This window comes from Oratosquilla oratoria, chromosome 31, assembly GCF_046742065.1.
Source record: "Oratosquilla oratoria isolate Oo_2021 chromosome 31, ASM4674206v1, whole genome shotgun sequence".
In the NCBI taxonomy this organism is placed as follows: domain Eukaryota; kingdom Metazoa; phylum Arthropoda; class Malacostraca; order Stomatopoda; family Squillidae; genus Oratosquilla; species Oratosquilla oratoria.
In genome coordinates, this window is record NC_134807.1 from 40,014,726 (window position 1) to 40,023,425 (window position 8,700).

General features: G+C 39.8%; 2 protein-coding genes across 2 annotated transcripts; both read left to right on the plus strand.

Annotated features, from left to right (window-relative positions):
* Nucleotides 1-376: 376 nt before the first annotated feature.
* On the plus strand, nucleotides 377-3,017 carry LOC143041626 (uncharacterized). The gene is made up of 5 exons (XM_076213635.1): nucleotides 377-496; nucleotides 735-954; nucleotides 1,071-1,136; nucleotides 1,452-1,848; nucleotides 1,970-3,017. The coding sequence occupies exons 1-5, from the start codon at nucleotides 377-379 to the stop codon at nucleotides 3,015-3,017; spliced, it is 1,851 nt and encodes a 616-aa protein (XP_076069750.1).
* Nucleotides 3,018-3,531: 514 nt separating this feature from the next.
* On the plus strand, nucleotides 3,532-5,926 carry LOC143041627 (uncharacterized). Its single transcript, XM_076213636.1, has 6 exons — nucleotides 3,532-3,658; nucleotides 4,058-4,554; nucleotides 4,646-4,831; nucleotides 5,173-5,242; nucleotides 5,464-5,635; nucleotides 5,770-5,926. Exons 1-6 carry the CDS (start codon nucleotides 3,532-3,534, stop codon nucleotides 5,924-5,926), a joined length of 1,209 nt encoding a protein of 402 aa, XP_076069751.1.
* The last annotated feature ends 2,774 nt before the right edge of the window (nucleotides 5,927-8,700 follow it).

An 8,700-nucleotide genomic window follows, 5' to 3' on the forward strand; every position in this document is an offset into this window, starting at 1 on the left:
ACATTGAGGGAAATTTGGTGAAACTGTTATGTCCTGTATGTATATTTGTTTTTCTTAGCAGCTGACACATTATACTCTTTTAGTAATTTCTCATTTGATGCCAATTGATTGTTTACCTCTGTAAATTCGACCTGAACTGCAAATTATTGAATCTTTCTAGTTACCACAAATTTCTCATCTGATGCCAATTGATTGTTTACCTCTGTAAATTCGACCTAAACTGCAAATTATTGATACTTTCTGGTTGCCACAAATTTTCGAAAGTAACTGACTGGATTTTACAGTGCACATAAATAGTTTAGGCAAATATTTCACTAAACTGTAGCAATGTACAATTGTAAGCAGTGTACATACTCTGCATCAAACATGAAACAAAATGTCTATGTCAGTCACTATAATTATCACAGAAATACACCAAACTATCAATTTCCGTGTGGAATCGGAAAATGTGTGCAAAGTTTTTCAAGATATTCTGGTTTCAAGACACACGTGTATCGTGAGCATAAGTACAGGTCTAGTTGTAGTTCATTAAATGACAAAAATGCATCCAAAAGTGTACTTCTGAAGTGTACTTAACCCCTTTGTCAACAGAAATGTATTAACTTGAGAGATTTTATTTGCCATTTGAAAAAACATCTTGCACAGAAAAATTGGGGTGACAGAATAGCATGTCCTTTTAAAAACTGTCAGAAAACATTTGGTGTGACCTCATCTTTTACATCACATCTAACTAGGAAACAGATATTGGACTCACACATTATTGCAAGATAGCTGTTTCCAAATTAGCACAGAGGAAACTGATTTCTTTAAATGAAATCATAGAAATGGAAATTGATGAAAATGATGTTTCACTGAATAATGATACAGATGATGGTGATTCGCTCTCGGATGAGATGAAGGAAGAGCTACTTTTGAGGGAATTAGCATTATTTTACTTGAATTTAGAAGCAAAATGTTTGATACCTGCCAAAACAGTACAATCAATTTTTTTTTAGATGAAGTCAGATGCATACAACAGATAGAGAATAAACATATGCAAAAAAAATTATGTGAAAAATTGATTGAGGCAGGTGTAGAAAATGACAACATTCAAGGAATTCTTGAGACAGTTAGTGGAGCAGGGATTTTTCAGAGAAGTATGAATGGTCCCTTAAGATTAGAACAAACTAAAAAAACATATGAGAATAAATTTCCTTCTTTGCGTCCTAGACCAATATATCTTGGACATGATGATGAAAGCAGTGCAAGATATGCTCAATACATCCCAATTAAAGAGAGTATAAAATTTCTGTATGATAGTTATCCTGCTTTCATAAATTTACATAATGTCCCAGAAGCTCGTACTGCAGAAAATGAGATGCCTGAGATACTCATAGATGTTAAAGATGGGACAATATTTAGATCAAATGCTTTATTTCAGCAGGAATAATTCCAAATTATTTTGTACCAAGATGCCTTTGAAGTGGTGAATCCTCTGGGATCAGCCAGGAAGAAGCATAAAGTTGTAGGTGTCTATTTTACCTTGGCTAATATTGATTCACATTTACGGTCATCCATTGACCATATGCAACTGGTTATGCTATTCACCGAGTCTGATCTGCAGTTTGGGCAAGATAAAGTGTTTTCAAGACTAGTGAAAGATCTGCAGTCACTGGAAACTACAGGCATAGAAGTGAAAACTGTTAAGGGTGAAAAGGCACTGTTTGTGCAATTGTTGGAGATAATCTTGGATGTCATGGAATTGGTGGATTTGTGGAGAGTTTTAGACACCAATACTTTTGCAGATTTTGCACACTTGACTTGGACTCCTTTAGAGAGACACCATACAAACTTGGGACTAGGAGATCTGTAGAGAGTTACACCAGGGATATTAAATACATTGATGAGCATGCTAACCTTGCTTCTCATCATGGTATTAAATTTGATTCAGTTTTTAACCAGTTGACACATTTTCATGTTGCAAATCCAGGACTTGCTTGGGGCATGACCTCTTTGAAGGTGTAGTGTCATATGACATGCCACTCATCATACATAATCTTGTCAACAAGAAGTGGTTTAGTTATGACAAACTGAATAGCAGGATATTTAACCTGGTCTTATCAGGAACTGATAGCTTGGATAGACCAGGCGGTGTAACTAGGAATAATGACAGACTGGTGGGCCATGTTGTTGAAAATTGGGTTTTTCTCAGGCTGTTTTCTGTGTATATTGGGAATTTAGTTAAAGATACCAATGATGAAGCCTGGCAGCTATATTTAAAATCAAAGTTAATAGTTGAATTGGTTTGTGCTCCAGCTATAGCCCAAGGTCAGATTGTCTTCTTGGCTTCTCTAATTGAGTATTATATTGATTACAGAGCTACCATATTCCCAAACATCAACCTTAGACCAAAATATAATTTTCTCTGTCACTACCCTGAGCTAATTGTCAGATTTGGTCCACTGATCCGATTGTGGACAATGAGATTTGAGAGCAAACATTCATACTTTAAAAAGTGTGCTAGAGGTCTTCATAATTTAAAAAATCTCCCCAAATCACTTGCCAAAAGACATCAGTTGCTACAGGCATTTTACAGTGCTGGTTGTCTCTTCCCTGCTGCCTTTCAAATAAAACATTCGATAGATTTCAAGCTTGACATTCTTGATGGACATATTAAAACAGCAATAGCTGGTCAACACTTTTCACATTCAAATACAGTCATGGCCAATTCAGTAGTATTTAAAGGTACCAAGTACAAAAAAGACCAAGCCTTGCTTCTAGAAAAGAGCGAGGATGTTTTTCTGGTAGGAAAAATTATCCTTATTTTGGTGAAAGAAATGACTTTGTTTTTTGTTGTGCAAACCTATCAGTTCATTTCTGTGCCAACCTTTGGCTTGCTAATTTGTCATGGATCCTCACAGTCTGTAAAGAGTACAAAATGTGTAAATTTGAGTCATATTCTGAGTTATGCACCCCATAGCATCTACAAGCTTGGACAGGATTGGGGAACATCATTAAAATACACTGTTCCTACATAAATATATGTAGACAAGCAGATTTATGTGCAATGCAAATACAAGTCAGCCTCAAAAATTTTGTTTAGATTAACATGTCTTGAAAAAATTATGTAGGTAGGTAAGAAAAAAAAATTAAGCATGGAATCTTTCTCTTGCCCTAAGCACTTTTGTTGAACTTGCATACCTTTCAGACCTCTTCCCCCATCTCACTGAAAGTGAAAAAGCAAACTATTCTATTTTTCAAATATAAAAAAGCTGATTTTCTCTTTACATACTTGTCAGAATTTTCTTCATTTAATAAACTCTTAACATGTGCCAGTTATGCTAAGCTTATCACATATACCTCTTCCAAACAGATTTGAATTGATTTTTTTTTATATACATCTCATATCTTGCATTTGGTTGTGTGTAGCTGTTTCTGGACTACATACTGTCATTTTCCAGTGGTTGTATCAGTTTTAAACATGGATGAAGTGAAAGACCTAGTCTTGTCGGGCTGGTGAAACTTAAGCTTGAACACAAGCTAGAAGAAGTGATGAAGTGCCTGGAGGATGTTGGAGTGGATAGAGCTAATGAGTTGAGGCTTATAAAAGACATCGACCTTCATGCAGCACTAAAGCCTATAAAGGCCAGAGCCCTCATGGAGACATGGACAGCCCAGGGTAAGTCAAGTGGTATGTTTGTGTCTGTAGGAGATTTAACTTGGGTTGACAAGTCCTTACCCCTAAAATGGGTTCACAGGCATCCATCATTATCTCAACATGAAAACATCAAGACAGAATTAAGCCAGTAAAATATATTTTCTGTAAGTAGCAGTAAACAAAGTGAGTACACTTCCTGGCCTTTTTAAAATAGAAATCTGTGCTTAGAATGTGTATTGGAAATTGAAATACCTTAAACAGCATTTTGGGAAAAATAAGAAATCAAATGAATGCTATGAATGGGCAGGCCCGATTTAGAGTTAGCCATGATAAGTGGGTGGGGATGTGGTCCCAATCAGGGCCAACCACATTGGGCAGAACCTGGTCAGTTTAATTAAATTCATTTGTTATATTTTACAGTGGATGATAACCCTCAAGTTGTCAGTGAGGCAAGCAGTCCCCTACGACTGATACCTCGCACCCCCTTGAGGTCCATAGTTCCTGACAGCCAGTCACCATCCCCAAGTGTTCACTGTGCAACATGGCCCTCAACTGTTGAGCTGACATTTGAGGACATGGAAGACAGGCCAAAGGGGGTCAGGAAGGCAGTTCATAGAGTGCTGAAGCAAGGTGGAGCTGCAGAACTGTCTCCCAGAGATAGGAGGGCCATTGTCAGACATGTGGTGGCCAAAGTACTTCAGATGCAACCAAAGCCTTATCGGTGCCACATGGAGGTGATTGCTAAAAAAGTGATTGACATCTTCCCATGCCTCAAAGATGTGCAAGTGGCTGGCACCAGTATTGGCAGAGGATATGATTCTGTTCTCAACCAGCTGGTTGCTAGAGCGGAGACTGAGAGGCGTGGGCAGTACAAAATAAAGAGAATTGCTGAAGATTCTGACAGTGAAGAAGGTGCAGTAATAAAAAAATCAAGTTATGGACCAACAAATAGATTGCCTGACCCCCCCTGAGGGACAATCTGGTCCCGAGTTTGAGTATTACCATCAGAGGGTAATGATTATGAAGGGCTGCAGCATATTCGAACTGAGGGACAAATGGCCAGCTCTGTTTACAGCAGAAGCTTTGGATGGTCACTTTCAACAACTAATGGGCTTCAGTTGTCAAGGCAGAATGCTGGAGGCTTTTGGGGAGAAGCAGCAACTTATTGTTGACTCTTTTGAAGAAGAAAGCAGAGTAAAATCCAAACTTGCAAAGAAACTGAGGGGCAGACTAAGATGTGCAAAAAAAGCATGTGAAGAAGTGGGAAATCAGTTGCCCTACCAGGTGGCAACAATCACCCTCATCATGGCATACTATCAAGAGGAAAAAGAATCCCTTTTTCGAGTTGCAATAAAAAAAAAGTTTAAAAAAGCTGCAACATAACATAAAGACTAAATAATATTAGAATTATTCAGTATCCAGGACATTTTAGGCAATATATTAAGTTGAGAATTTATTGGTGATGTACACATGACTTGAAAATTTTTTTTATGTTGAAATTATATGAATAATTAATTGCTCTATTTCTTTTCTAGAAACCATCTGATGTGAACAGACTGACAGAGGAACCAGACTTCCCAAAAACGCCATGTTTGATTGCAGTTGGTAAGTATATGTGTTTGTCCAACCATGATTTCCTTTTTTGAATTCCTACTTATCCTGAACAAGTAAAGAGCTGTTAATGTTGAGCCCTGGCAAATGAGTGTTTAGAAGCCTTGAAATTGTTAATATGTTTCTATTGCAGTGATATTTGCCTCACACAATAGTCACCTTTCTCTAGGTCTTTAAGTATCAAGTCATTAAATGTGTTTATATATTTTTTTAAGGAACCCCTTGCCTTTACAATGGATCAAATTTCTACTTGGCATCAGATGGAGTGATCGTCATGAGGGACATTCCATGCTTCATCCAGGCCTTTGCTCTCATGTTTGAGCTATTTTTCATCATAGATGTAAAATACCCATCAAATGCTGGGTTTACTTTGGAGTTTGTTCAGAGGTACTTGTTCAAGTGGATCAGTAAAGCTAGATTCAATAAAGATAGTTGCTGAAATACATGTATTTCATTTACAATCCAAAATAGCACTCCATGACTAAAGTAACTTTAAATGTTAAATTGAATTTTCCATGCAGGTTCTTCATGAAGATCGACCCAAATTCTAGGACCAAAATCCAAAAACGACCCCCCCAAAAAAAGAAGGTGGCTCCTGTTAGCCCAAAGGTGCTGTCTCTGTTTAATCTGTTGAAACATCACCAGCCAGATCAGCCAGAGCATTTGAGAATGTTGTGATTCTCTAACTTTGATGGGAAAAAGTGTTGTTTATATATACATATAGTTTTCTTTGCATAATTATTCATTTGTAAATTGCTTTATAAATCAGTATTTTTATCATTCCAACAGTCGGCGAGGTTATGAATAAATTCTTGTATTGGCTTCAGTAGGATAATGGTAATGGGTCTCAAGCACAATACCTACAATCCTCTTTTTGTGTTATGTAGGTTTATTTTCGAACTTCTCATAGTTTTATACACCTTGTACATAGTTTTTATATATCCATTTCAAACTGTTTTATATCAGTTGGCATACACTGTGTATATTCTTTTGAGAGTCATGAATGACTACTTCCAATCCCTCTCAGTTGCTAATAGGAAAGTATTCTCCAGATTAAAGAATACAGTCTTGAAGATTGTTAAAGCAACTAGTGCAGTTGATTTCAACCAGAATTGCCTTAGATAAAACCTGTGCCCCAGAAGTATTAATAGCCGACACACAGGTAATCGCAATAGTACCACCATTACCCTTAAGAAGAGACTGCAAGATGCCCAAGACCGCCTCCAAAAAGCCAATGAAGAAAAAGCCGCCTTGTGGGCCACTTTTGCCACAGACCAAGAGCATATAAGACAAGCAGCCACTGGGCACCTTGTTGAATACGAACATCACCAACAATGGATTGCTAACACCAGAACCCAGAAGAAGCTCACCACACTACACCGAGGACCTGTAAGAAACGAGAGGCCTGCTCAAGGTTTCATCAACCTCTCTACCACCACCCTATCCAGTCAGCAAGAGACACTCCTAAACTTAGGGCTTAACTGCCATTTCATTCGCCGGCCTCATCCTGAAAGTAAGAGAATCGAAATTGAGTGCCTGATATGATAGATCGGCTCCTCACCCTGCAGAATGAGAGAAAGGTAACCCTTTCTCCTACCATCAGAGAGGACCTTATTGGAGAATCTGGACGCGACAGAGGAAATTACAGAAGCCAGATCCTCACTAGAGATTTAAAAGAAGCCGCCAAGGAGTTACGCCAGAGAGACGACATCATTATCCGCAAAGGAGATAAGTCAGCAGTCTACGCCATCATCGATAAGGCTGACTATAATAACAAGATGGACTCCATCCTTTATAATCCTGCAAAATTCCAGCGACTCCAGAAGGATCCTACTGAGAATGCGAAGAAGAGGATTAATCATCTCATCCAGAGAGCTAACTCTTCGACGAAGTATTTTAATCCAGTGATAGGTGACTATGGTCCCGGTTATAGTTATGGCACTGTAAAAACCCACAAACTAGGTAACCCCCTGAGACCTATTATTTCACAAATCACCACTCCCACCTACCAAGTTGCCAAGAAGCTAAACTCTCTCCTCGCTCCATACGTCCCCATGGGACGTTCAGTTTCTTCAGCTTCTGAATTCATAGACCTGCTTCGCACAGCTCCACCGTGCCACGACATCGCTTCCTTAGACGTAGAATCGTTCTTTACGAATGTTCCTGTAAATGAGACTATCGATATCATCATGGACCGCGTCTATAGAAGTGACCTACCCGTATTTGACATCTCAGAAGACGTCCTGCGAGACATGTTAGTGATGTGTACCAAGGAGGCCCCTTTCCTCTCCCATAAAGGGGAATTATTCAGACAAGTTGATGGAGTGGCGATGGGATTCCCACTTGGGGTACTTTTTGCTAATATGTATATGGCCCAGGTGGAAAAAAGAACTTTCAACAATAACCCCCCTCCAGGAATATACGCGAGATACATCGATGACATCTTGATCACCACTACTACCGACGAAGAGGTTCCTCACATGATTACTGCTCTTGAAAGTAATTCCAGCCTGACCTTCACCTGTGAACGCAGTGTAGAGGGGTGCCTCCCCTTCCTAGATGTGGACATCTCTAAACAAGAACAGGGCTTCAAGACTAAGGTTTACACTAAAGCCACCAACGTGGGCCGCTGCCTCAATGCCAAGGGAGAATGTCCTGTTTCATACAAGATATCCGTGATATCTTCCTATGTGAAGAGGGCCCTTACCCACTGTAGTAGCTGGACTGAGATCCACAGAGAACTCGACCGTATCCGCCAGCTCCTCACCAACAACGGCTATGCAGACCATCTCATCGAGAAAGTCATACAGAAAAAACTGGACCAGTTTGCAGACTCGACCCAGTTGCCCACCCCTCCCAAGGAGAAAATCACCGTTTACCACCATAATTCTTTTCATGATCGGTACCGCGAGGAGTGTGATGCCCTTAGGAATATCATCAAGAGAGGAGTCACCCCAACTAACAGAAATGCCATCATAGACTTGAGAATATTCTGCAAACCTAACCTCATTAGTTCCCTGATAATGAGGAATAGCACGGCGCCCAGGGCCCCGAGTGAGGCTACCACCAATGTTGTATACAAATTTTCATGTCAGGAGGGCCGTTGCGACGGCTCCAGCACATACATTGGCAGGACCTCCTCTACACTCCGACGTCGCCTACAACCCCATAGAAACCAGGGATCAATTTTCGAGCATTTCACTGAAACACACAACATGAAACCTCCTCTACAGAAGCTGCTAGACCAAACGGAAATTCTTCACAAGGAGTCTGCCTTGAGGAAGCTGCAGATTGCAGAAGCAGTATCCATTACTTGCCAGCGCCCTACCATCAACATACAGCAAGCTGCCGATTTTATTCTCCCTTCCGCGCGCCATGTAAAGAATAACCCCCTCCAGGAACAACAAGCCCTTAGACAGCAGCAGCCCCGCAAACAAATGAAACATGTCCAG

Excerpts from the sequence above, each read along its gene's own strand:
- LOC143041626 (XM_076213635.1), top strand. The coding sequence starts at position 377 with ATGTCTATGTCAGTCACTATAATTATCACAGAAATACACCAAACTATC. Across the intron at positions 955-1,070 it reads CTTGAATTTAGAAGCAAAAT|GTGTAGAAAATGACAACATT; the intron begins GTTTGATACCTG and ends TGATTGAGGCAG. Across the intron at positions 1,849-1,969 it reads AACTTGGGACTAGGAGATCT|GACTTGCTTGGGGCATGACC; the intron begins GTAGAGAGTTAC and ends TTGCAAATCCAG.
- LOC143041627 (XM_076213636.1), top strand. The coding sequence starts at position 3,532 with ATGAAGTGCCTGGAGGATGTTGGAGTGGATAGAGCTAATGAGTTGAGG. Across the intron at positions 4,832-5,172 it reads CTTTTGAAGAAGAAAGCAGA|AAACCATCTGATGTGAACAG; the intron begins GTAAAATCCAAA and ends TTTCTTTTCTAG. Across the intron at positions 5,636-5,769 it reads ACTTTGGAGTTTGTTCAGAG|GTTCTTCATGAAGATCGACC; the intron begins GTACTTGTTCAA and ends TTTTCCATGCAG.